Raw genomic sequence first — 27,444 nt, forward strand, 5'->3', positions numbered from 1 at the left:
CCCTGGAGACCTTCTACCTTTAATGGAGATGTGAGACATGCCTCCCAGATGGAGGGAACCACAGGCAGGCCCAGGATTCAGGGCGGTGCCGAGAGAGGCAGTGGGGCGTTCCTCCATGGTCCTCTGAGGCCACGGCATAACTGGATGGGCCAGTGGCTTGTGTCGCCGTGGGCTGAAGTTGGGGCACTTGGAGGCGGGGGCCAGGAGCAGCCGGGGGATGGCGGCTCCCAGCCGACCTCGGCTGGCAGTGTAGGCACTCACGGGGGGCCTTGGGGTTCAGGCACAGTCATGGTAGCCGCTGGACCCCAGAGCACGAGTGACTGGCAACCCCCAAGTCACCAGTGTTCAGCCCTGTCCTCAGAGAAGAGAGAAGGTGGGCAACACAGTCCCCCCAAGCAGCCTTCAAACGGGAGGAGAGAGGAGCCAATGGGCGGGACGGATGGGCACTGTGTGGCAGGGTGCAGATCCCCCACATTCACAAGGCAAAGAGAGCATCGTCCTTCTCCTGCGTCTTCTTTCGGGGGGCAGTGGCCACGGGGGTGCCCCTCGGGCCTTCATCTGGGGGGCTGGACAGACTGGGCAGGCGGTCGGCAGCTTTGGCTCGTTCTTCAAGGAACTTGTCAAACTCTGCAGGGGTGGGGGAAGGTGGGCTGAGATCAGGGACAGGGTGGTAGCCAAGATGGGGATGGGAGTGGAGGGGAGTGGTGGGGGTCTCCTACCTTCACTGGTGACGCCCTTGGCTTCCTCAGCATCATTTCCCTAGACAGGCAGGAGGAGGTGAGGTCAGAGGCTCCACCGGGTGGGATGTGGGGGTCAGACTCTGGCCCCACTGCCCTCCCCCACAAAACCCCTGACTTCTGAGCTCCCTGGGTAAGCTGAAGGGGATGTGGGGGAACATCAGGAGGTCCATGATAGGGAAGGGTCACTGTGAGGTCGGGGCATGCATGCTCTGTGAGGGCCAGGCGGCACTCAGCTGTGGATGATGCTGAGACAGGACCACCTTGCGGGGTGAGGGCTTGCAGTGCTGAGGAGCCTGAGGTCTGTGACCAAATCTGGGTCCTGAACAGGCTGGGCAGAAGCCCAAGGCCTGGAACACATTGGCCATAAGAGCAGACCTGACCCTGGCGGGATCTGAATCTGAGGTGCAGACAGGCTGTTGGTGTGGGGGACACAGAGAAGGGGTAGGGGCTTGGAATTGGGGAGCCTAGGCTCACCAAGGTCCATCTACGATAAAAAGGGTCACCCCCTGCCTTCCATGTCTCCTGAGATAGTCCCCGTGAATGGCCAGTTCCCCGAGATGGTCCTCCTGTGAATGGTTACCCCTGAGAAGTGTGCTCCTGCAGGCAGGCCGGGCTTGACTCACCACGTCTGTTGCCAGCCACTTTTCGATGTCCTCCATGACGCCGGCCTGGGAGACAGAGATCTGGAAGGAAGGTGCTAGTGAGGCGCCGGGACCTGCTGGGGGTGGGGGTGGGGCAGGGCCTGCAGGGCCTTCTCAAATGGGGTCCCTGCTCGGCTTCCTGAGCCCCACAATTGTGCCCACTAAGGGTCAGGAGAGGCCTGGGGCACTTGTCAGGAGTGGGGTCACTCTGAGTTGAGGAGGCTCTGGGATGGAGGGGGCTGTGAGTGTCTGGGGTACAATTCGGGCCCTCAGAGACCTGCAGGCACCTTGTAAACACCTGAGAAAAGCTTTGGGAGCACAGTGAGGGCTGCCCTTGAAGACTGGGGGAGGATTTGGGCCAGAGCCAGAGGGTAGCAGGGAAGGGCTTGCCTTGCATGTGGCCAACCCAGGCTCAATCCCCGGCATCCCATATGGTCTCTTAAGCAACCTTGAGGAGTGATTCTTGAGTGCAGAGCCTGCTGTGGCCCCCCCAAAATAAAAACCAAAACAATAATAACAAAGACCCGGAATGGTTTTGAGCCCTGAATCTGCCCAGCTGAAGGGATGTATGTACACAGGGTCAGCCACTACCCTGAACCCTGAGACCCATCAGCTGGAAGAGAATGCAGGTGCCTGGCCCAGGCTGGCGGACAAAGGCCTCACCATCCATCCACCATCATCCACTACCATCAAGGACTCCTACTAATTTAATTAATTCTACAGTACTAACCACCTGACCACGTGCTGCCCTGTGCTTTTGGGCTGGCCTGCATGGCCTCTGGGCTGTACTCACAGGACTCCTGGAGTACTGTGTGTTCCCTGAATCCTACTCTGGTGCTCTCCTCAGGGAAGGGCTGGAGGACTGCTAGAACCATGCCTGGGCTTTGGCTCAAAGAATCCTTGAGTCCCCTGAAGGTCCCACCCTCCTGTCACTTTGGGTTCTCTGGCAAGTTGCTGGTGGATGTCTAGGAGGCCAGTCAGGGGCCCAGAGTGGCCTGCACCGCCTCTCTCTGCCCTCTCTCTGCCTGCCACCTTCTCTGGCCACCTGCTCTGCTACCATGTTCCTCCCGTGCCCCAACCTAACCATCTCTGGGGCTTCTGGCCAGGCTCCCTGGCTCTTGCTCATGTTCACTGCCTGGGAGGCTGGAGCCGTGGCCTGGAGCTCCTTGGTGAGTGGCACCCGCAGTGTAATGGTCAGCGGGACTAGCTGGGTGTCCTATGAGGCCCCATCTGCCCACATGCCTGTGATCCGATGTCCTTAGCACCACGGGATCAACCCTGTGGTTCTCCAGACATTGCCACAGTTCAGCCCCTTCCAGGCAGTGACTCCTGGGCTGATTCTCCAATGCTCCAAGTTCCATCAACCGCAGTGGGGGAGAAGGTGTGCTCCAGGGGAACCCGAGAGACATGGGGGGTGGGGCAAACTTACTGCCCCACTGCTGCTCTGCTGCCGTGCGTCCAGGGCTCCGGCCAGGCCATCAGTGGCTTGAGGGGCTTCGTACTTGACCCTGAAACACAGGAGGCACTTAGATGTCTCCAGGATGGCCTCAGTGTATGTATGCAGGCAACCTGGGTCCCATCCCTGATCCCCAGCATCCCATATGATCTCCCAAGGTACAGTTAGGAGTGATTTCTAAATGCATAGCCAGGAGTAAGCTCTGAGCACCTCAGGGTAAGGCCTAAAAGCCAAAACAAACAACACATACACACAAGACCGTTAAATAAATAAGACAGGGGCCCGGAGAAATAGCACAGCGGCGTTTGCCTTGCAAGCAGCCGATCCAGGACCCAAGGTGGTTGGTTCGAATCCCGGTGTCCCATATGGTCCCCCGTGCCTGCCAGGAGCTATTTCTGAGCAGACAGCCAGGAGTAACCCCTGAGCACCGCCGGGTGTGACCCAAAAACCAAAAACCAAAAACTAAAAAAAATAAAATAAATAAATAAGACAAACATCTTACTTTTTAAGGGGGGGGGGTTGGGTCACACCTGATGATACTCAGGGGTTACTCCTGTCTCTGTGCTCAGAAATTGCTTCTGGCAGGCATGAGGGACCATATGGGATGCTGGGATTCAAACCACTGTCTGTCTTGGATCAGCTGTGTTCAAGGCAAATGCCACCACTGTGCAATCTCTCTGGCCCAACATCTTACTTTCTTAATGAAGATTAAAAGATAATAAATTATTTAAAGATTTTATTGTAGCCATTAAAAACTTAAAATTAACAATTATAATATTGTCATATTAATATAGATTTTGACAGTTTGGACAAATTCTTATTCCATAAAACACACACACCAAAAAAAGTTAAAAAAAAAAGGGGGGGGGCAGAGAGATAGCAAGGAGGTAAGGCATTTGCTTTACATGCAGGAGGTTGGTGGTTTGAATCCCGGCATCCCATATGGTCCACAGAGCATGCCAGGAGCGATTTCTGAGCGTAGAGCCAGGAGTAACCCCTGAGCGTTGCCAGGTGTGATCCAAAATCCAAAAAAAAAAAAAATCCCAAAAAACCCTACAAACAGGGGCTGGAGAGATAGTACATAGCGGGGAGGGCATTTGCCTTGCCTGGGTTTGGTCCCTGCTATTTCATAAGGTCCCCTGGAGCCTGCCAGGAATGATTCCTGAGCACAGAGCCAGGAGTAACCCGAGTGCTGCTGGGTGTGGTACAAAAACCAAAAACCAAACAAGCAAAAACCCAAAATAGTGAGGGGAGGTGGGCAAGCTGGGGTGAGGAGATCACATCTGTGTCCGAAGAAACAAACTGGCCCTGGGAGGGCAGACCTGCAGAAGTGAAATTGCCAGCCCACGGCCCTAAGCCTTTGTGTGTTCGAAACTGTTCTCAGCTGCTCCTGAGGTCAAGGGCTCTAAAGGGCCTAATCACCAGCCTACAGGCTCCAAATCACCATGTTCCTTATCCTTATCCGGCAAGAGTCAGTTTTACCCACTGAGGCCAGGTTATTTATTACAATAAATTTGGGGTAGGGAGAAGCAGAGGGTCCTCAGACCTTGGGTCCCACAGTCCTGCAGCCCATCCCTTTCCCTCCCACAAGCTCTGTTCTCTCGCCTGCCTTCCTGGGGGTGGGGCTCCCAGTTCTGCAGAGTAAGATGCAGAGACCCCAGTACCTGACATGGAGGCCCGCAAGTCCACAGGGCAGAGAAGCCAGGATGGGTGGGAAGCCTGTGGCTTTCCTTGGCCAAGTGCAAGGGCCTGAGCAGCCGAAAAGCCAAGAAAGCATCTGGGCTTCTGGGGGTCGGGACTGGTATAGAGACAGGCTGACAAGGTGGGGGGTCCCTGATACCCCAGAGGTGTGGGCTAAGGAGCTGAGACCCCCAGGAACAAGGCCGAGGTTTGAGGTGAGGGCCAGAGGAGTGAGTGGACACTGACTGGCATTGTCTGGAGGAGGCCCTGGGCTCTTGCCGGTCATAGGTGAGTAAGGCCAGGATGTCTAGCTGATGGGCTGGCAGGGGGATGGGGTGAAGGGATGAAAGGGGAAGGACAAGGGACAGAGAACCCCATGTAGTCCCCTCACGCCTGGCTGAGAAAGGACAGAGGCCACATCAGCATTCCTGCTCCCACTCTGCAACCCAACGTCACCTGCCTTGGAGCTACTGTACTGTTTCTTCCCGGGATCTAAAATAGCCTTCCTGACCGGCTGTCAGCACTGACTCCCCCAAATATCCATCATGAAGCTAATCTGACTGCACTGACCATCCCTGATAGGCTAGCGTTGACCTGGCCTCACTGACCATTCCTCACTGCCCACCAGTGACTCCAAATTGTCATCAGTGACCTGACCCCGACTGTCCTGCGCTGATCCCTGAACTGTCCAGCACTGATCCCCAGATTGTTCAGCAGTGACTGATCTGCCCCAATCACTGAGCACTCAGTGCTTATTTCTTCGGAGCCCCGTGCCATGACATCAGGCCAAGCTCAGGCTCTGCCCTCGGGGCTCCTCCTCCCAAAGGGCCAAAAGTCCTGGCAGCCTCATTAGCTTCCACCCTTGGCTGCTCTCAGCTCCACGGCAACCAAGAGCCCTGGACTCCGGGACACCTGGGCGTGGGCCCAGGAGAAAGATGCAGCTCCCCGCTGGGCTATGAGGTAGTGAGCTGTGAGCAGGGGCAGGGCTGTGCATGTCTGTGCAGGCATAGCCACTGCAGAAGGGCCTTGGACCCTCAGGAAACCCCCGACAGGCCCTGTAGCCAGGTGGTCTGCTGGGAGAGGGAGAGGAGAGGGTGCCTTCACCTGGGACTTCCTGGAACCTTCCAGACTGCACATGCTAAATGCCCCCGGGCCACACCCCCAAGCAAGAAACTGCCTCTGACAATCCTGAGTGGCAGCAGCCCCAGGGAAACTGAGGACATGGGTCTGGGCTATGCACCTCACTGTGGTCAGTGTCCTGGAAACTGAGAGTCCAGCTTTGGGGGTGCAGGGGTGGAATTCCAAGGGGCTGTTAGTGAATTGCACAGAGCTAGACTGGACTGGCGGCTGCTGCTCTGGGACCAGGCAGCCCCAGGCTGCTTGGCTGTGGGGTAAACAGCCACAGCAGGTGCTGTGTGCTTCAGGCTCCTCACCTGCCTGAGGATGAAGATGAGGATGAGGATGCCAGCTCTTGCTGCTCACTACAAACACCAGTCTCGCAGCTATGGTGCCACTGGGACTGATGGGGTGTCGGGGGTCTGTCCCTCTCATCTGGGGCCCCTGAACATTGTGTGCCCCTCTTTGTAAGCCAAGATTGGAGGCCTAAAGAGAGACTCCTCCAATCAGGCAGGGCCCCGGGACCCCCTGCACAGTGGTCACTCACTCTTTGCGCTGCTCAGCCAGCGAGCTGCCCCGGGTCAGCGCGAACATGTCAAACTCGTCTTCCAAGCGGCCGGAGGCTTCCAGGGACTGCAGGCCGGCCCTCACACTGCTGGAGCCTAGGTCTAGGAGGCGGAGAGGGCAGAGAGGCACTGTGAGGGTTGTGCCTAGCGGCCCTGGACACTGTCAGTGCTGGAAATGCAGCGGGAGGGCGGGGTGGGGTGGAGCAGCCAACAGTGTCTCTCTCGGGAGGGCCTCAGCACCTCCCCTTCAGGCCTGGGGCTGGGACAGGTAAAAGTGGCCCATCTTGTCTGCGGGGTCAGCAGCCATGCAGGGAGGTGAAGGAGCTCCTGCAGCCTCGGGATGAGCCAGGGCAGTGTTGACTTGGAAGATCTGATGGGGTCTGAACCAGAGCTGAGGGACCAGATGGAGGTGGAAAAGATCTGGGAGGATCTGGGAGACATGCAGGAGCTCAGATAGCTCCAAGGCGACTATGGGGTCTGGCAAGGCTCAAGAGGTGATGAGAAGGGCCGGAGAGATAGCACAGTGGCATTTGCCTTGCAAGCAGCCAACCCAGGACCTAAGGTTGTTGGTTCAAATCCTGGCATCCCATATGGTCCCCCGTGCCTGTCAGGAGCTATTTCTGAGCAGACAGCCAAGAGTAACCCCTGAGCACCGCCAGGTGTGGCCCAAAAACAAAAACAAAACAAAAAAAGAGGTGATGAGAAGCCCCCTGGAATGTTCAGCCTGGGACACAGCAGGGGATCCGATGCTCTGGTGCACTTGTGTACCAACTGCAAGATGGGGTAGAGGGTCCCCCTGGAGGAACAGGGAGATGGACACACACCAGGCTCCCCCCCCCTCCACTTACTCATTCCAGCCAGTTGGGACGAGAGGGTGCTGGGGGCGGTGGGATCTGGGCCCATGTCAATGAGGTCGGCGGCAGCCTCAGCCTCACTGGCAGGCTGGAGAGGAAGCACCCAGTGTCAGCCTTCCCACGGCCTTTTAAGCCCTACACCCCCCCCCCCCATCCAGCCCAGAGTTCATTGGACCCCCTTTTGCTTCCTGGGAGACTGGGGGACCCATGGGTTGGTACAGAGATAGCCCTGTGAGGAGCGATATGACCTGTTGTGGTGGCATGTGCGTGTGTGGGACGGGGGGTGGGTTGTACCCCTACCTTGGCGCTCTGACCTGTCCGGAATCGTTCGAACCTGTGGGACAGAAAAGCCCGAGTGAAGGCAACTGACATCTCAGCACAACGGCCTCCAGATGGGTGTGGGGTCCCAGGGTCGGTTATTATCTATAGTCGAGGCTGTATGATGAGTACAATGAGGCAGGGGACAGAAGATGGAGGTGTGGGCAAGGTGGACCCTGGTCGTTCTCTCACCACCACCCTGATCTATACAAATGGATGGAGGTGGGGCTTGGGTAAGTTCGTGCTCGGAGTGTGGGGAGGGCTTCCCCAAGTTGCAGCAGCCATACTGGGCATATGCAGATGGGACAAGGGCAATCCAGCGTCCCCAAAGATGCCCCTGCTTATAGTATGTGACTGGCAGAATCTCCTGGTCTCGGCATCCCACAGAGTGGGCACCCCCCCAAACTGTGCTGCAGGCGATGTGTGTGGGGGTACAGGCCTCTCTGTGGGTTCAGCATTGTGCCCTCCTCTCTAACAGGACAGGGCGGTGATGCTGAGGGCCCTTCCTGGTTGCTTCCCATTCTTTAACCTTCCCAGATGAACTGGGTTATCTGGGGGACTGACAGGAACAGGACAGCCCAGAGTGGGCAAGCTGGAAGGAAGGTCCTTTACTTGTTTTTTTTTTCTTTGGGTTTTTGGGCCACACTTGCTCTGGGAGTTACTCCTGGCTCTGGAATCATTCCTAGTGGGCTCTGGGGACTGAATGGGATGCTGGGGGTTGAACCTACAAGGCAAACGCCTTCCTTTGTGCTATTACTCCAGCCCCAGAAAGCCCTTTTGTGCTGAGCTCACTTACTCATGCAGATGAGCTGCATGTGCGTGCATGCGTTGTCTGTCACAAGTTTCTGCTCCAGAGAGCCCATAGCTGCCTTAGATATGCTCCCTGCATCCTCCCTGCCAGGCTGCGGGGAGGCCTCAGGGCTGCCAGGGCTTCCAGCTCTGCAAGTCCTCCTGAAAAAAGGCTCTTTATGTAGCTAGCCTGAGAGTTGGTACATCGGGGAGAGCAACTGCCTACCACGTGGTAAACACAGGTTCAATCTCTGATACCTCATATGGTCCCCAGAGCCCAGCCTGGAGTGATCACTGTGCACCAAAACAAGAGCACTGCTGCCAAAACAAAACAAAACAAAACAACTAAAAAAAAAAAGAAAGACTTTTCTGGACACATTTGCTCCAGCGCAGTGGTTAGGTGTTGTCTGCAGAGATGGTGGCATAGATGGCCCCATACGGCCTGATGCTGGAGATAGTACATATGTGGAATCCCTGGAGTTGCTGGAGGGGGCCAGGAGGGCCAGGGAGTGCCACAGAGGGAGAGGGGAGGCGACCACTGCAGGTGTCCACTGGGGAAAGGGCGGGTAGGGGTTTAGCTACCGTTCGTGGCGCAGGAAGACGTTGTTGAGGTTGTCGTTGACGATGAGTAGCTCCTCTGTCAGCTGCTCATTGCCTATGCGGGGGATGAGCTCCAGGACTCGCTGCTGCATGGCCCGGCACGTCCGGTTCAGCTCCTGGTCAGGGTTGGGGGGCGTGGGGGGCCGGTGAGCGGGGACGGAACAACGGGCTTCCACGTTGCCCAGGACAGTCTGGGCATCCTCTCTGCCCTGTCACAGCCCAGTGTGTGTAAGTACCAGAAAACGGGGCGATCCATAGGGAGCGAGCACCGTAACTCAAGAGGTCATGTTGGGAGAACCATGGCCTGGGCAGTGCGACCTGATGGAGACTCGTGGGCACTGGGGCCACAGCTGCGCACAAGCAGGCGCTTTGGTAATAGGCTCACCTACTTCCACCAGCACCGAGTTACCCCCACAGAGTCTCACCAGCTAGAACCAGTGAGCACTGTGGCCCAAGGTGCAGGCCCTTCAGGCATCACATCACAGTAATGGCCACTGTGACAGTGAAGTTCAGCAGGGGAACCAAAAAAAAAAAAAAAAAAAAAAGAGCTGGAGGAAGGGCGTTTGCATCCCATATGGTCCCCCAAGCCTGCCGGGAGTGATTTCTGAGCACAGAGCCAGGAGTAACCCTTGAGTGCTGCCCGGTGTGACCCAAAAACCAAAACCAAAAAACAAAAGATAAAAAAATAAAATAAAAATAAAAAAAAAGGAAAAGAAAATCTGGGGCCAAAGGTGGGGCACTTGCCTTGTATGCGGTTGACCCAGGTTCGAACCTGGGAATCTCACCCCACCCCTCCAAAAAAAAAAAAAAATCCAAGTAAGAGTCTGGCTGACCAAACTGAACCTTTTCAGCCCTCATGAGGTGGGAATTCGGCCACAAGACCACCGAAAACACACTGGCTGACCACAACTCTCCTCCTCACACAGTACAGCGGGGGAGGGTGTTTGCCTTGCACTCAGCCAATCCCTGGCATCCCATAGGGTCCTCCAAGCACTGCCAGGTGTGATTCCTGAGCACAGAGCACAGGGCCAGGAGGAACCCCTGAGCACTGCCCAGTGTGATCAAAAACAACCAAGAAATAAGTGAGAATAATGAGGTTAAATCTTCATGTAGAAGTGTAAGGAGGAGAGTTATGGTGAGCCAGTGTGTTTTCTGAATAGTTGGGCTCCATATCTCGATTCACGGAAAAGCTGCCAAGATAGTCAAGTTCCTGGGCCCGGAGAGATAGCACAGCGGTGTTTGCCTTGCAAGCAGCCGATCCAGGACCAAAGGTGGTTGGTTCGAATCCCGGTGTCCCATATGGTCCCCCGTGCCTGCCAGGAGCTATTTCTGAGCAGACAGCCAGGAGGAACCCCTGAGCACCGCCGGGTGTGGCCCAAAAACCAAAAAAAAAAAAAAAAAAAAAAAATAGATAGTCAAGTTCCACAAATGCTCCCTTTGGCTTCCCTAATGGCTGACAGCAGGGAACCTTGCCAACACTTCTGGTGCTCTCTGCTGAAGCCTTTCCTGTGGAAGACATTTGAGACAGCAGCAGTAGGCCAGGCCCAAAAAACCTCGGTTCAGGCCACAGTTGATGGAATATTTTAGTCACTGCCAGCTCTGAGGCTTTTTATGACAGCCAAATCCTTCATGACTCTCTGACACTCGGGTGATTTATAATAAACTCTGGCTAATAAAAATGGGAAAGCAGGGGGCCGGGAGAGATAGCACAGTGGTGTTCGCCTTACAAGCAGCCAATCCAGGACCTAAGGTGGTTGGTTCGAATCCCGGTGTCCCATATGGTCCCCGGTGTCCCATATGGTCCCCCGTGCCTGCCAGGAGCGATTTCTGAGCAGACAGTCAGGAGTAACCCCTGAGCACTGCCGGGTGTGGCCCAAAAACCAAAAAAAAAAAAAAAAAAAAAAAAAAAAATGGAAAGCAGGGAAAGCAGCAGAAAAGCTTGGCTGACTCAGGAAGATCTAAGAAGCTGCTCCACAACCCCTGGCCGAAATGGACCTTTTCCCGTGACTGCCTGACTTCCGGCATAAAACTCAATGCTCAGAGATTACTCCTGGAAGTGCTCACAGGACATAGGGGATCAAACCTGGGTAGACTGCACACAAGGCAAGTGCCCTTCTTGCTGTACGAATTTTTTCTAATTTTGTTTTTGAGTCACACTCGGTGGCGCTCAGGGGTTACTCCTGACTCTGTGCTCAGATATTGTTCCTGGCAAGCTTGGGGGACCATATAGGTTGCCAGGGATCAAACCCAGGCCCGTCCTGGGTCAGCTGCCTGCAAGGCAAACGCCTTACCGCTGTGCTATCACTCTGGCCCCTGCTGTACTAATTTTACTGATTTGGTTTTGGGGTCACTCCCGACGGTGCTCAGGGGCTGCCCCTGGATTGTTTCTGGGAGGTGGCCCCAGTTGACATTCGAAGCCAATCCTGGGTCTCCTACACTCCCCAGACACCCAGTTCTCTCCAGTCCTCATTCATCTGTGCTGTGTAGGCCGGGGAGCTGTGCTAGAGCCACATGAGGCATTGCTTGGGCTATTATTCCTGGCACAGTGCTGGGCCTGGAACCTAGGCCACCCCCCAATCTGAGCTGAAGCCGCAGGGGTGGTGAGAAGTTGCACGTCCCAGACTGCCTCCCACACCCCTCAAGGCCAACTTGGAGGCTCCAACATGCTTTGACCCTGGTTTAAGCATCATGTCCCAGTGTGTGGGGTGTGTCTGTGTCTCTGCATCTGTGTGCAACTGTGTGTTTCTCTGTGTATCTGTTTGTACATGAGTCTGTTTATGTATGTTTGTGCGTATCTCTGTGTCTGTGTGCATGTATATATGTCCGTGTCTCTATTTGTCTCTGTGTGTTTGTGTACGTGTGGGTCCCGCTCACCTGCAGCAGTTCCAGGTCGGCGGGCTCAGCCTGGGTGGGCACCAGCTCGGTCAGCATCTCGGACATGACCCGCACGTTCCCACTCACCAGCTCCAGCTCGCTGCGCAGCTTCCCGATCTGAAATGGCGCGTGTCAGTGAGGAGCTGAGGCTGACCCAGGGGCCAGAGCCAGCCCCGCCACCCCTCAAAGATCCCCTCTCCCCTTGCCAGGGTGATACCGACCGTTACCATCTCCAAACAGGGAAGCCAGGGGTACAGTGGCCACTAGCAAAGCAGCCCAAGGAGACTGAGAGCAACACTGGCCTCTCCTGGGTCTCCCTCCTTGAAGGCTAATGAGGCCCTTTGAGAGGAGTCCCGGGGTGGGAGGAGACGGGTTCTCCCCCGGGCAGGCCCCTCCCCTTCTGCCTTGCTCTTGATTTGCTTGGGCGCCCCCAGTGGGAAGAGGTCCTGAGATAGCCTTGTCCACTCTAAGACATAGCTCATTCCTGGGGCGGGGTAAGGCTGGAGCATAGCTCTGCAGCCAGAAACCTGGGGTTCAGGTCCAGATACTATCTGGCCCCTAAGCATTGAGTTGCCATCAAATCAAAATCAACAAAATTGCTCTGTAGATTTAGTCTTGCTTATATGGGGCGAGGGGGCGTACCAGGGCAACACTTGGCAGCCACATGGGGTGAGATAGGGGTGGGAGGGTCAAAAAACCAGGGTCTGTGACTATCACACCTGCGTTCCAGCCTCTGAGCCTGCCTGGTCTAGATCTGAGCTGGGTGTGGGCAGATTTCTAGGAAGAAAGAGGCTGGGGTAGTGTGGGGGGCCTGAGGGATGTTAGTTTCCTCACACTGTCCCCACAGGCTCTGCACCCTGTTAATATGACATCAGAACTGACCTGACCAAGGCCCCGGCCATGACCCCAAATGTCTCTCAACTTAGTGGAAGCAGGCTGTACCCTGGGAGCACTTGAATAGTGTCTAAACTGTGGGAGTCACAGGGGTCACCTGTGATGGCACAAGCCAGTGACCAGCCACCTCTTTGTGTCCAGCACTTGATGGACACTGTCAGTGGACTTGCCTTGGACATGGCTGCCATCACCCAGGCAGCTTCAACAGGTCAGTGCCACCTTCCCAAACCAGGCAGGGCTGGGGCTCACAGTACTGAGGCAAAGTCTACCCTTGATGATGAACCTATGGCACATGTGCCAGCGGTGGCACGAGAAGGCCTCGCAGCTGGCACGTGGGAAGGGGTCCTCGATTAAAATATGCGAGTGTGCCGGTGTCTGCTTTGCAGTTCACCTGGCAACAGGGCCGGGCTGGCCATTGGGAGGATGGGCATTGTGCGGCAGTTTGGGCACTTGGGCTCAAAAGGGTTAGCCATCACTGGCTAGGCCCGAAGACATTTCCAGCCCTTCAGCACTGCTGGTTGTGGGCTCCATCAAACAAAATTAAAAACAAAAAAAACCTCTGCACCTTGGGCCTGATGGGACTTAATTAGGAGCCTGGAAGCTCTAGCCTGAGTCTGAGATGAGCAAAGCCCAGGAGACAGAGGCTCTCTCCTCTTTTTCTCTTTCTCCTCCCCCCCCCCAATTCTGTTTTGACTCCTCTTCCCCCTCTCTTTTTCCAACCTCTCAGGTGACTGGGTCGTTAAATTCTTCATCCCTGGGTGGGCTGTGGCACGCTCAGGGGACTCTAAGGGATGCTGGGGACTGAACCTGGGTTGGCTGCATAAGGCAAATGCCCTCCGCATTTGGCCCTGGGAGCACTTTCTCTTCAGACTGTCTGTCTTTCTCACCAGCGTCTGATATAGCTGGCTTCTGGCTTTGGCTGGTGCGATGGACCAAGTCTCAGAATCGCCTCAGACATGCACTCCCTCCCACCCCCTAGTGAACAAGCCTTGCACCCCCCAGCCCAGTGTGCAGACTGAGCCTGCTGCTCCACTTGTGGGTTTTTTCCTGTGACTGTCTCCTACAGGGCTTGGCCTGAGGAGGGGAGGCCTGCAGAGCTCAGAGGCTCATTTGGGATCGAACCTGGATTGGCTGTGTGCCAGGCAGGGACCCTCTCCGCTGACCTATTATTGCTCAGGTCCCAGTAACGTGTTATCTAATGACCTGTGATCACAGGAAGGGGACAGTCCTCTCCCAGGTGGTTATACCGGTCTGGATGTGTGATTCGCTGTGTGGTCACCACACATGTACTAGAGACCGTATACAAACACACACATACATGCATACTCATTCACTGAATCACACACAATCAATGCAGACACTCAAACACACAAACTCATGCAAATGCACACATATTCATATTCACAGACTCCCTGACCCCTGCCTCCCTGGCCCTCATGCTCACCTGCTCAGGGGTGAGCGATAGGGTGACGTCCCCCAGCAGTGCAGGGGGGTCAGGTGGCGGGGCACCCTGCTGGCTGGCATCTCCTCGGTGATTGGCATCCGAGCCCACGGAATTCTGTCCTGATGGTGTCTCGGAGCTGAACACGGTCTGCGGGTGTAATCCGGACATCGGGGCTGGTCAAGGCCAGGGCTAATGGGAAGGAGAGACAACCCCTTACCCCACCCCAGCCCATCTGCTCTGCTCACCCTCTGGGGTGTGTGGATGGGTGACAACATGTCCAGGTCGGTCATGGGGAACTCCAGGCCCTTCCTCCGCAGGTCCTCGTAGACAGCGACGACGCCTGTCAAATCGGGCGAGCTTCGGAAGGCGTCCGCCCAGGACTGAGAGGGACAAGGGACAGGGCTGGTAACCACTGCACACACGCTCTCCTGGCCTGCCACCCCACATATGGCGAGGCCCTGGGCCGCCTCACCTGGATAAGGCTGAGAATCTTGTCGTGCACTACAGCTGGGGGATTGTTCCTGGGCAGAATGGTCTTCACCAGCACGCCCTCCACGAAGTCCTGGCTCGCCACCAGTACGTGGAAGCGATGTCCACAGTTCTTCACGCATGTTTCCAAGACCTGGGGGCCGGGAGGGGCCCGTGAACCTCTGTCCGATGCCCGCAAGTACCAGGACCCTGCCTGTCCTGCTTCAAACTTGGGTATTGATTCTAGCAAATGCTGATGTGGTGCTAAGGGTCAGGTCCACTCCCATCTTTGTTCTCATTCCCTAGAGGGATTCACTGTCTTGAGAGGCCCCACTCTTCAGAGTTGAGCTAGGCCTGGGCCCACCTGTGTATGTGAGACATGGGCTCCATGGCTGCAGGCATTTATGTGTTTGGGGTGTTTAAGTTACAGCCAACACCCAACTTGGGTGGTTCACACCCCCTTCTCCCCAGAGGCCTGGCAGATCTGTATCTAGCAGGATGTGGGTGTCCATACATCTTGGAGTGGGGGTGGTGGCTAGGCTCTAGGGGGCATTCCTGGGGACAGGGGTCCTATGGGACACAGGATGGGCAGAGGACTCACCGTGAGCGCCAGCATCACCTCATGGAAGTTCTTATTCCCCGAGATTCTCTTCTTCACCGCTCGGAAGGCATCTTTGGGGCTGCATGGAAGGGAGGAAAGGAAGAAAGAAATGAAGGAAGGAAGGATGGAAAGGAGGGAGGGAGGAAGTAGGCAGGAAGGAGAAAGAGGGGAAAAAGGATGGAAGAAAAAAATGAAGGAAGAGAGAGGGAGGATGGGAGGGAAAGTTGAAAGGAGGCAAGAGAAGAAAGGAAAATGAGGAGGGAAGGGAAGGAGGGAAAGAAGGAATAAGGAAGGTTTGAGACCTCTCCCAGCCTTGGCTCAATCTGAGTTGGGTCCTCACAGGAAAGGGGGGACCCAGACAGACGCAGAGACTCAGTCCTCATGGGACCCTGTGTGCACACCCCAAGAAGGCTACCTGGTGCCAAGCAGAATAAAGGCCTGGTCCTGACTATGAGGAAGAGTAGCCCCATGTCTGGGCCCCCCAATCTGGAAGGAATGAAGGGCTGAGTCCATCCCCTGGGGCTGGGAAAGCAGTTCGTCACTTCCTGCCCTCAGACACCAATCTTTGGTTCTGGTTCTCAGATTCTTAGTAACCTCAGGCACTTCCTGACACACCAACCAGCCTAGGCCCTCAGGCCTACCTAGTGGCAATGTTCCTGATCACTGTACCCCAATCTCGGGTGCGCAGGTTTATGTTTTTTAAAAATGTGGAAATCAAGGGCTGAAGCTGTAGCACAGCAGGTAGGGAATTTGCCTTGCAAACCGACCCTGGTTCAGTCCCCAACATTCCCCGAACTTGCCAGAAGAGATTCCTGAGTGCAGAACCATGAGCACCCTGAATGCCTCTAGTGGCCCTCTCCCAAAAAGAGTTGACATGATCATAGTACAGTGGAGAGGGTGTTGCCTAGCACACAGCTGACCTGGGCTTCATCCCCAGTGGCCAGTGGCCCATATGGTTCCCTGCGCGCTCCTGCAGGCTTGGGTGACCATATGGGATACTGGTAATTGAACTGAGGTCCGTCCTGGGTTGGCTTCGTGGAAGGCAAACGCCCTAGCACTGTGCTATCTCTCCAGCCTCCAGGAGTAATCCTTAAACATGGAGGCAGGAGTCAGCCCTGAGCACCCCTGAGTATGGCCCCCTCCCAACAAAGTATATCGAAACAAAACCAACGAACAAAATAAGCACAGCCCAGGGTTGGGGGCTGGGAGAAAGAGCACATATGGGCCCCTGGGCCCTGTCCATCCCTGACACCAGAGGAGGGAGGGACCAACCCTGGCACAGTTCTGGCTGTCAGCGGAGTTCAGAGATGTTGCTGTAGACTGACCACCAGCATGGACAAACTGGGGTGAGCTGGGGTTCCATCTTTGGGAACAGACAACAGAATGGCCCTTAGAGCACTCACAGAGACTGTAGGGTGGCTTGTGAACCCCATCACTGGGCCTGTCCCTTACCATAGGGCTGGCACCCAGGGAGATCCAGGCAGTGAGGGGAAATAAGGCGAGTATGAGTGGGGGGTCAGGGCCTTTGTGGACAATGGGGCCTTCACAGCTGAGCAGGACCCAAAAAGGGGCCCAGGCAGGTGTAGATGCTTCCTGCAGAATGGGGTGGGGCCTGTCCCTGTTTCACCAGGAGACTCTGAGGCCACCCAGCTGCATCCCTGGTTCCCAGTCCAGCATGCCGGTGGGATGGACATGGCCCTGACCCCATATGCCATGTGTGTGCCCATCACATCCCGGCTGCCTGCTTCAGGTCGGGCCCACTCATGAACTTGGAAGGGGGCATTTCAGGTTCCCAGCACGGCCCTGCTGCTTTGGGCCTTTCTTCTGCATTTCAGGGACCTTGCATCCTCTCTCTGCTCACCCGGAGGAGCCTTAGGCTCTTGGCTGTGATTGTTTGCCCTGAACAGACATGGCCTGCCCAGGGTGCACATGGTTGGTCATGTGTGTGTCCTTGTGTTCTGGCGGGGTTCCCAGGCCAGTCAGTGACCGGCGGAGCTGGGCAGGAGGAATCTGAGTTCTGGTGCAAAGTTGCTGGCTTGGGGCGGAGGTAGGGAGCTTGCTGGCAGGAGGCAGGGTTGGGGGGGAAGGTCACTGGCTACCACTTACCCTTCCTCTGTCTCGTTGATGATGTCACAGATCTCCATGTTGAGGGACCAGTCCTCGCTCTGCAGGGAGCCATCGGTAGCTCTCTCTGGGGAAGAAATCAGGAGAGAGGTGGGTGGGGTGTGTGGGGGAGGGGTGCAGGTTGGCAGAGAAGGAGGGGGTTGTTGATGCTGCAAACAGTTTGGGCCATCCCCCCTGTGAAGGCTCTATTCCTCAGCTAATTCTTTCTTTTGCCTTTTTTTTGGAATTTGGGGCCACACCTAGGCACGCTCAGGGTTTGCTCCTGGCTCTACACTCAAGGATCACTCCTGGTGAGGCTTGTGGGACCATATGGGATGTTGAGGATAGAACCAGGGTCAGGTATGTGTGAGGCGAGTGCTTCCCCACTGTGCCATTGCTCTTGCCCTAAATTCTTTGGGTTTGGCTTTAGTTTTAGTGCCTTCTCAGCTTGGACGCTGCTCCTGGTGGTGCTCTCGGGGTAGAACACAGCTTCCTCCTTTGAGTCACCTCCCATTCACTTCTTTTTGGTGTTTGGGTCACAATGGGGAGAACTTGGGGAACTGTTCTGTGCTCAGGGAATCACTCCTGGTGGTGCTTGAGGCCCACAGTGCTGGGGACTGGACCTCCTGCATGCAGCTGCTGAACTCAGCTCATCCATTCTCTCCGGCCCGGCTAGCTCATTCTTTTTGTTGGTTTTGTTTTGTGTTGGGGGCCATACAGCACAGTGCTCAGGGCTTACTCCTGGCTCCATGGCTCTGCACTCAGGAATCTCTCCTGGTGATGCTGGGAAACCATGTGGGCACCGGGGATCGAACCCAGGTCAGTCTGTGCAAGGACAATGCCCTTCCCACTGTGCGATTCTCTGGCCCCTGGTAGGTACTTATGGCAACTGCTGCAGGCCGCTCCCACCTCTGATCCTGCCCCCTTTAGTGCCAACCTCACACAGACCCTGGCGCCAGCACAGGGCTCTGGGCATGCCTTCTAGTTCGTGCCCTTCCAGGCACCCACCAAGGGCAGCCACAAGGCAGGCCTGGGCCCACGCTCTGGGGTTCAGAGCTCCAGTTCGTGTTAAAGGAAGGTGTCATTTCCATACCAGCCTCTGAGTGCATGAGGCTGGGGGTACCCTGGTGAGTCTTAGTCCCAGTCCACTTCTTCCCCAGGGTTGTGGACCCAGGTCAGGAGGGTGAAGTGGGCCTTCCTTTAAGAGGGTTGAAAGAGGAGCACAGCAGTAGGGTGTTTGTTTGCCTTGCATGCAGCCGATCCAGAACAGATGGTGGTTTGAATCCTGGCATTCCATATGGTCCCCTGAGCCTGCCAGGAATGATTTCTGAGCACAGAGCCAGGAGTAGCCCCTGAGTGCTGCCAGGTGTGACCCCAAAACAAAACAAAACAAAAAAGTGGATTGAAAGAGGGGCTTGGTCTCCCCACACCCCACAATAATCTTTTTTATTTTTTGGTTTTTGGGTCACACTCGAGGGATCATATGGGATGCTGGGATTTAAACCTCCATCCTGCATGCCTGGCAAATGCCTACCTCCATGTTATCTCTCCGGCCCCCACAATGATGTTTCTTTCTGGTTTTTCACATCCCCTCCCCTGTCCCTGAGGACTCCTGGGCTTATCTCTGAGCCACGAGTGCAGTGTCCAGGGCGGGGCTGGGCACAGGCCGGAAGGGCTGGAGCCAATGGCCTCTAACGTTCCAGTTCCCAAGACTCTCAGCTCCCATCACCCAGCTCTGCTTCTGTGCCCCCCCACTCTTGCACTGCCCATCAGCCCTGAGCTCCATTAGAAACCATGGCTCCCCCTTGTGCCCACATCCTCCGTGGTTCCTTCTGCACTGTCTCTGACTCCAGGGGCACCCAGGCCTGGCCACATTCCTGAGCTGAGCCACTGGCGCTGACCATGACTTGGCAGACACAATGCGGTGGCAGGCCTGAGGGCAGGTTTGGGCAGAGGGAATGATGCAGCCCACAGAGCAAGGACAGGGAAGAGGGGGATGGGGTGGAGGGGAGGAGGGGGCAGTGCTCAGGGGTTACTCATGGCTCTGCCCTCAAGAACCACTCCTGGTGGGCTCAGGGGACCATCTAGGACACTGGGGATGGAACCCGGATTGGCCCCCTACAAGGCAAGCATCTCTCTGCTGTGCTCTAGGCCCTGTAGGCAGATTTTCTTCATGACAAGTCAAGTCCCTCTCCTGGCCAAAGGAAACCAGTCTGTCCCTTTCTACCTCAGGGGAAGAGATGAGCTGGCGAGGGGGAGGTGTGTGATCTATAGAGGCAAATTCCAGTGACACCTCATATCTCCCTCATGCAGTGGATTACTGGACTTCTGGGCATCCCAGGTCCTTCAGTGTGTAGGCATGAAAAAAAGAACCGCATCCCCCCCCCCCCATAAGCCCGCACATAGCAAACACTACCAAGTATAGAAATAGATGAGGAAGAATGACTGCGAGTCGCATGCAAGCCCACCAAAACTGTGGGCAAAGTAGCACACGGAGCCAGCCGACTGGAATTCCAAACGCACAACCCTTTGCAGAGCTAGCATGGCAAGTTCCAGCAGTTTCCGAGGTTGCTAGGCAGTCCTTCCTCAAAACCCCGGGGGCCTCTCCCTGGCCCTGTGGTAAGCAAAGGCCACAAGCGGAACTCGCCAAGTACCTCACCGAGGGCACAAGTGCGGCACATGTCCAGTTAAAGTTGCAGGAACTAACATAGCGAGGGCGCCAAACTGAGGCCCAGCTCGGAGGAAGGGGGCGCTTTTAAAAGCTGTCCAGAAATGTGGGGCTTGGCTTGAGAGAGATGGTACAGTGGGAAGGGTGCCTTACATGTAGCCAGTCTGAAATTGATCACTGGCACCCCATTCTTGGGTTCCTTGAGCACCGCCAGGAGTGATCCTGAGTGCAGAGCCAGGACTGACCCCTGAGCATTACTGGGTTGGGTGTGGCCCCAGAACCAAACAACCAAAATAAAAAAATCCAAAAACTATCCAGGAATGAGAAAGCAGGTGGGAAAAGCTTGCTGGAAGGTTCAGGAAGTATTTGGAAGGATACAGGAGTAACTCCTGAGAGTATTGTCGGGTGTAGCACAAGAACCAACCAACCCCCCCAAAAAAAACAAAAACAAAAAAAAACCCCTCAAAACAAACAAACAAAAAACCCAAAAATTAACCAGGAATGAGGAAGGAGGTAGGAAAACCTGGCTGGAAGATTCTGGAAAGATTTGGAAGGGTGCAAAAGGGCCACAAGGGTCTGGAAGGTTCTGGAAAATTTGATCACACTCGTTTCTTTCCAGTCTCTTCCCTGTGACTATGAAAGGTGTTACTGTCACCTCTACTTCTTTCCCTTTCTTCCCTGCCATTTCCTACCAAGAGAGATTTTACAGCAAGGTATCGGCTCTTGGAGAGCAGGAGGTCGGCAAGTTGAAACTCAGCGAGGACAGCTGGGCTGGACACTCAACAGGCCTGGCTGCCAGCTGAAGGTGAGGGCCAGCAGTGGGGGAGTGGGTCTTTCTTTGAGGCCCCCCACGCTGCAGTGTCTTGCCTTCTTTACTCTGGGCCACCCACTGGACTACCCTATCATTTAGAAACCTCAAGGATAAAGTTTGGAAAAAAAAATAAAGGGGCCAGAGTAGTGGCACTAGAGGTAAGGCGTCTGCCTTGCAAGTGCTAGCCTATCCCCCAGTGTCCCATATGGTCCCCCCCAAGCCAGGAACGATTTCTGAGCGCATAGCCAGGAGTAACCACTGAGCATCAACAGGTGTGGCCCAAAAAGAAACAAACAAAAAGAATAAAGTTTGACCAAGTATCTGGATATAGGCCAGTCAAGAAGATGCATCAAGTAAACCACCTGAGGGTTTATGCATGGTTCACAGAGGCATGGGGCTGGAAGGTGCTGGAAGGTTAGGCACCGCCCACACAGCTTCACTTGGAGAGGGAGGCACGGATCATTGGTCCTCCTGTGGCCTGGCTGGACTCCTCTGAGCTCCTGGTTGAGGCAGGGGGAAGGGCACAGAGGACAGCAGGCCAGGGGCTGGCTAAGACCTGACCCCAGGCCTCTGTGGCCAACCTCAGCAGTCACTCACACCCTCAGACTACTCACCACCAGACAAAGCTTCCTAGGACCAGGTAGGGGGAAGGTGGTAGCCTCCCCCCCCCCACCAAAACAGTTTCCTTTAATGTCTTAACAGTGGAGGAAAAAAAGGGCAAATAAAGCAAAAGACAAAACCAAACAAACAAACAAAAAGCCCAGAACCCCCAACCCCCAGGAGCCAGCTCCTTATTAAAGGGATGATTTATTGCAGATGAGCGAGGACTGATACATAAGAGAGAAGTGAAAAGCCCAACGCCAGGTGGCCTGGAGCAAACAGTAGATCTGAAAGGGTGCGCCAGGGCACGCGGCTGGCAGGACTGGGCGTCAGCTGGGCCCCGTGCTCCGGCAGCTCACGTCCTGAACTGGCAGAAGACACTGAGGGTTTTTGTTGTTAGGTTCTCCCCCCACCTCCCTCGTCGGCTCAAAACCAGAAGGGCCGAGAGGCAGGATTTTCCTCCAGTTTCTCTGCGGGAACAAAACCTATTCACAGGTTCCATCCCCGGCACCATTCCCATGAGCTACACCACCCCCGGCAGCAACTAGATCAGGCGGCAGGACCAGTCCAGTCCCCACCTGGGCGCTGGGCAGCCAGAGGCCTGGGAGGCACCTGGCTCTGCCACCAGCCAGACCAGCCCTGGCTGGCTCTGATGCATCAGCCGGCTGACAATTAAGGACACTATCCTCCCTGGAGACAGCCAGGAGCCCCAGAACAAAGAGCTGGGCTAGACCATCCCACCCCTGAGCCTGCCCAGGACACTATCCCCCCAGTGTCAACCACCGTTGGTTACTTCTAGACGTTTCCCTGTCAGCCTCAGAGACCAGGGCCATGTGGTATGTGTGTGTGTATATCAGTGTGTGAGGGAGGGGCTTTGGGGGGAGGGTTCCCAAGAGTTCATGGGTGGAGTTTTATTCTTCAGTCTTTTACCAATGAAAGATGAGAGTAGGGTCGGAGCGATAGCACAGTGGTGGGGCGTTTACCTTGCAAGTGGATGACCCAGGATGAACCCGGGTTCCATCCCTGGCCTCCCAAGCCTGCCAGGAGCAATTTCTTTATTTTCGTATTTGTTTTTGGGTCACACCTAGTGAGTCTCAGGGGTTACTCCTGGCTCTGTGCTCAGAAATCAATCCTGGCAAGCTCTGGAGACCATATGGGATGCCGGGATTATAACCACTGTCCGTCATTGTCGACCAAGTGAAAGGCAAATGCCCTACCTCTGTGCTATCTCTCTGGCCCCATGCCAGGAGCTATTTCTGAGTGCAGAGCCAGGAGTAACCCCTGAGCATCACAGGGTATGACCCCAAAACAAAACAAAACAAAACAAAACAAAACAAAACAAAAAAAGAAAGACGAGAGTAGGGGCATGAGCAATAGTGCAGTGGAAGGGTGTTTGCCTTGTACGTGGCCAATCTGGGTTCAATCACTGGCATCCCTGGGCATCCACCAGGAGTGATTTCTGTTCACAGAGCCAGGAGTAAACCCTGAACACTGCTGGGTGTGGACCCACAAAAACAAACAAGAAAGATGATGGGCCGGCATGGTGGCGCTAGAGGTAAGGTGCCTGCCTTGCCTGCGCTAGCCTAGGACGGACCTAGGTTTGATCCCCTGGTATCCCATATGGTCCCCAGAGCCAGGCTCGATTTCTGAGCTCATAGCCAGGAGTAACCCCTGAGCATCACCGGGTGTGGCCCCCCCAAAAAAATGAAAGAAAGATGGAAGTAGCCCGTCACATGTCTGCTGTGAGGGACCCTGCCTTAGAGAACACAGATATACCCCACTCCCACTTCAATGCACATTCTGCCTTGACTGGCCCAACCAGCCCAGGGCCCAGGGTCTGGAGACCAGGAAACATTTGCCAGCACTGCCCGCCCCCCCAACCCCCAGGTTTTCTGTGTTGCCTCCATTCTCATCCTTATTCTTTTTTTTTTTTTTGATTTTTGGGCCACACCTGGCAGTGCTCAGGGGTCACTCCTGGCTGTCTGCTCAGAAATAGCTCCTGGTAGGCACGGGGGACCATATGGGACCCCGGGATTCGAACCAACCACCTTTGGTCCTGGATCAGCTGCTTGCAAGGCAAACGCTGCTGTGCTATCTCTCCGGGCCCCCTCATCCTTATTCTTACCATGACATTTGGAAATGTATTCTGAGGCTAAGAACAACGCCACCAGCCCATTGCGGTGACTGTAAGTGAAGCCTCGGCAGAACTGGGAAAACTTGGCAGCACCCGGGAAAAGCTGTGTTGCTGCTTTGTTGAGATCACTCTGGGGCCTACATACTTCTGTCCATTGCAAGCTCAAGTCCAAAGATCCTGCCCCTGTGCAGCCATCACAGAAACCAGACTCCTCATGCCTCATCACCCCCGCCACACCTTTATTTCCTGATGACAGGGTGGGTATGACACAATAAGGTCACACCCCACTGTGCTCAGGGCTGTCTCCTGCTTCTGCACTCAGGAGTTATTCCTGGCACGCTCAGGGGACCATATGAGATGCTGGGGATTAAACCTGGGTCTGCCGCGTGCAAGGCAAATGCCCTCCCTACAGTGCTATCACTCTGGCTCCCAGAAAGCCCATCTTTTAAAGGACTGGGCACAGCTATGCAGGCTGGTGCTGACCTTCTGGAATAGTTTCCATAAGAGGGTCCCTTCATGCTCAGATCTGCTTAACTCTTGCCTGTGGCCACCAGGCCCGCTCTTTCCACCTACGCTCCATCTGCAGCACTGAGCAATTTCCCCATCTCAGTTCCCCCCAACTCTGGGGGCTGGGCCCCAGGGACTGTCTGTACCTAGAGTAGGCTCCAGGGACCACCCGTACACAGGGTGGGTTTGTGGCTTGTGCCTCCAACTCAGGTCTCGGGGGAGGGTGACAGCCGGAGAGCGGGATTCCTGGGCAGCCGGCTGTGTCCACCCCTGCAGGAAGTGGCTATGTTCATAGCACTGGGTCCCAGGGGTCCTCGATGCACTGCCCTTTAGACATGTAGATGAGGGAAGATGAGGGAGCAAACTGATCAGGACCATGGCCATCAATAGCACCCAGCATCCCTGCTTGAGGCACTTGCCCTCTTCCCTACCACAGGGCGCTGAGGTTGCAGAAGGAACTGTCCCTAAGCTCCAGATGGCCCGGTGCCTGCACTCCCCCAGGCTCAGAATTCAAAGGTTAAGGAGGGTTCAGGGAGGGATTCCGGGAGGAGACAATGATGCTCAGGGCTTTGAAGGCTGAGGAAACTTCCCGTCAGCACAAAAGGTGCAGCCCATGAGGTAAGAACTTTGTGCCAATTGAGGGGTGCTTGCACCAATCCCCCTTTAGCCCTTTATGCTCAGTGCTGTCCCCGACAGAGGGTTCATCTCTCAACCTAAGGATGGAGCTGGTTTTTTTTCCTGGTGGATGTTTGAGCAGTGTTCAGGGCTTACTCCTGGTAGGCTCAGGAGACTATGTGGGGTGCTGGGGTTCAGACCTAGGGTTGGTCCTGTGAAAGGGAAGTGCCCTGTCAGCTGTACTCCAGTGTTGGTTTTGATGAGAGACCCTCCTACAGAAAGGGGAGGGGGTCTGGCCTGCCTAAACAGGCCACTAGGATCCCAGTCACATCTCTTTAGCTAAAACACTGAAGAACCCAGGCTAGTAACTAATGGCAGCCAGGCCTCACTAATCGGCCATTAAAGCCTCCAGTTGTGGAGGCTCAAGGAGATTGTCTCCACCTCAGCATCAATTCACCCAGGGCCTGGAGCCAGTCTCTGCCTACTTGGGGCTGTGGTGGTGTGGTGATATGATGCTGGGACAGAGGTTTTCAATCTGCAATTTCTAATGCAGGGGTTCTGGTCTCTTGGGGAAACTAATCAAAAATAAACTCCTTGGATCTTCCCCCCACATCTAAAATAAAGAAAAACGAGGGCTTGGCTCAGCTGCCTTTCTGGCTTTAACAAGGGTGCATGCGTGTGTGCGTGTGTGTGCGCTCGTGTGCTTGGCTCAGCCTTTAACAAGGGTATATGTGTGTGTGTTTGTGTGTGTGCGTGTGTGCTTAGGGGTGTGTGTGTGTGTGTGTGCTCCTGGAATTAGATGACCCCTGTTTGTGTGTGTATGTGTTGGTTCTGGTGAGCTCCTGGAATTAGATGACCCCCCCAAGGTCAGGTGGCCCCTCCTGGTAAGAGAGGGTTTTGGTTAGAGCCAACTATATTGGTTTTTGGGCACCTGAGGCATTGGGGAGGGGGGCTGGCAGGGATGGGATTGGGCAGCTGAAAACTGCTGCTTCTAAGACATCTGGAGCCAGCAGCAGCATTCTCTTTGGCCAAAATATTTCTTCTTCGTGAGCTGTTCTTGGCAGTATGCTTTCTTTGACCAGCCCAAATCCCGAGTCCAGGTGAGCTTTTCCCAAGAAAACCTCTAGGACAGCGGCTTGACTTTGAAGGCTTGTTAACTTTTTTTCTGTCCCCCCCTCTTAAAGTAGGAAGTCTCAAACTTGGCAGGTGATAAAAGCACCCCATATCTGGAATTGGTGAAATGGAACTGAGAGCTGCCTATTCTATTCAGCTCCAAAACAATGACTCATAGAGGTATGTGGTGTGTGTGTGTGTGTGTGTGTGTGTGTGTGTGTGTGTGTGTGTGTGTGAAAGCCTCCACCACCGGAAAATCCTCTACTCAATCCCTGTGGACTCAGAGATCCCATTACCAAAGCTCCGAGAGCGCCAAGGAGACCAGGGAAAAACGTTGACAAACTTCAGTAAGCTTTGGCTTCCAAGACCAGAGGAATGGAAAGAATGTCTAGATTTTTAAAGATCCAACTTTTGGGTCTGGAGAGATAACTAAATGGGCAGAGGGCAGGCTCCACACGCAGGAGGAACTGGGCGGATCTCCAGCACGGCATGGTCTCCAGAGCTGGGAAGTAACCCCAACCAACACTAAACAAAAACAAACTAGTTTTGCAAGTCTGCACTGAAAAACAACAACAACAACAACAACAACAACAAAAATAAATAAAAAAAACCAAAACCCCCAAACAAACATGGAGAAGTCAGAGCATCCTACAGCCCGGCCTGAGACTTCTCCCCGCAAGAAGGGGGTACACATCCACACTGGAAAGCAGAGGGTCCGTCCAAGATTGGGGTGCAGGATTTGGGTCACCCGAGAGCGCTCCAGGGGATCCTTTCAGGCCACTTCTCAGATAGCCATAATCACCACCATCACGTCTCCCAGCTCTCTATTTCCCCGTGGGGATGGGCTTGCACCGATTAAGCCTTCCATGTGCACTTATTAACGAATATAATCTTCACAACAATGCCAAGGTGGGAGGGACCATTATGAGCCCAAAATTACAGGTGCCAGCCACATCCTGGTCCCCAACTAGGAAAGCCTCCCGTCTCCAATAAGAGGGGGGCGCCTGGGGGACCACAAGGGGGTCCCGCTCGATGTCAAAACGCGGGAGAAACCGAGTCAAGTGGTCGCTAAGATCATTGGCAGCCAAGATCACTGGCTGGCCCGACGTCGCATGTGGCTCGAGCAGGATTCAACCCCGAGACTCGGGGGTGGGTGGGGGTCCCAGGCGCCCTTCTCGGGGTATTCCTGTCCAGAAAGGCCGACCTGGAAGGAAAGAGGCGAATCGGCGGGTCCGAGGAAGGAAAGAGAAAAAAAAACAGTCGAAGGGGGTCCAAGGACGCTGAATCGCTCAGTCCCTTTAAGCCCCCCAAAGTTTCCTGCAGGATTCTCCACCCCAGGAGTGACACAGGTAGCAGAGTAGATCCGCCCCCTCTGCGCTCCTATTGGCCGCCGCAAGCATCCATTACCACCGAGACGCCTCCTCATAGGCTGAGGATGCTGTCCGTCAAAGTGGGCGGGCGATAAGTGGGCGGGGCCGGCGGAGAGCGACACGCCGACCTCCCCGCCGCCCCTCGGCCCCAGGAGTGTGTGTGTGTGACTGGGGCCACCTGAGGCGCAACCCCGTGGGGTTGCCCTGAGGAGAGGCGGTGTGTGGAACTCTGGGGACTCACCGATGCGCTGTCCCACCGGAGAGCTGAACGGGTTCCCCAGGAGAAAGTCCATGGCCACCGCCGCCGCCACCCGGCCGGAGAATCAGCTGACAGCAAACCGCCGGCGCCGCCGAGCCGCCGTCACGTGACCCACCGCCCTGCCCGCCCCGCCCACGAGGAGGCGGAGCTTAGAAAGTTCCGAGAGGAGAGGCGGGGCCGGCGTCCCCGCGTGGGCGGGCGGTGACCTCACGGCGGCTTCCTT

At 55.3% G+C, this 27,444-nt stretch overlaps 1 protein-coding gene across 1 annotated transcript; it reads right to left on the reverse strand.

The window, feature by feature from the left end:
- TOM1 (target of myb1 membrane trafficking protein) lies at positions 1–27,349 on the reverse strand. Its single transcript, XM_049771607.1, has 15 exons — positions 27,204–27,349; positions 17,148–17,232; positions 15,042–15,120; positions 14,445–14,594; positions 14,218–14,352; positions 13,973–14,119; positions 11,635–11,751; positions 8,743–8,876; positions 7,354–7,387; positions 7,048–7,141; positions 6,181–6,301; positions 2,811–2,889; positions 1,364–1,423; positions 720–759; positions 1–627 (listed from the first exon to the last, which is right to left on the reverse strand). The coding sequence occupies exons 1-15, from the start codon at positions 27,253–27,255 to the stop codon at positions 476–478; spliced, it is 1,479 nt and encodes a 492-aa protein (XP_049627564.1). The 5' UTR covers positions 27,256–27,349; the 3' UTR covers positions 1–475.
- Positions 27,350–27,444: the final 95 nt, after the last annotated feature.

The sequence above is a fragment of the Suncus etruscus genome, chromosome 4 (assembly GCF_024139225.1).
Source record: "Suncus etruscus isolate mSunEtr1 chromosome 4, mSunEtr1.pri.cur, whole genome shotgun sequence".
NCBI lineage: Eukaryota > Metazoa > Chordata > Mammalia > Eulipotyphla > Soricidae > Suncus > Suncus etruscus.

Coding starts and splice junctions, on each gene's coding strand:
- TOM1 (XM_049771607.1), bottom strand. CDS start 27,255: ATGGACTTTCTCCTGGGGAACCCGTTCAGCTCTCCGGTGGGACAGCGC. Junction 6,302..7,047: donor GTCCCAACTGGCTGGAATGA/GTAAGTGGAGGG, acceptor TCCGCCTCCTAG/ACCTAGGCTCCAGCAGTGTG. Junction 628..719: donor CAAGGGCGTCACCAGTGAAG/GTAGGAGACCCC, acceptor CCACCCCTGCAG/AGTTTGACAAGTTCCTTGAA.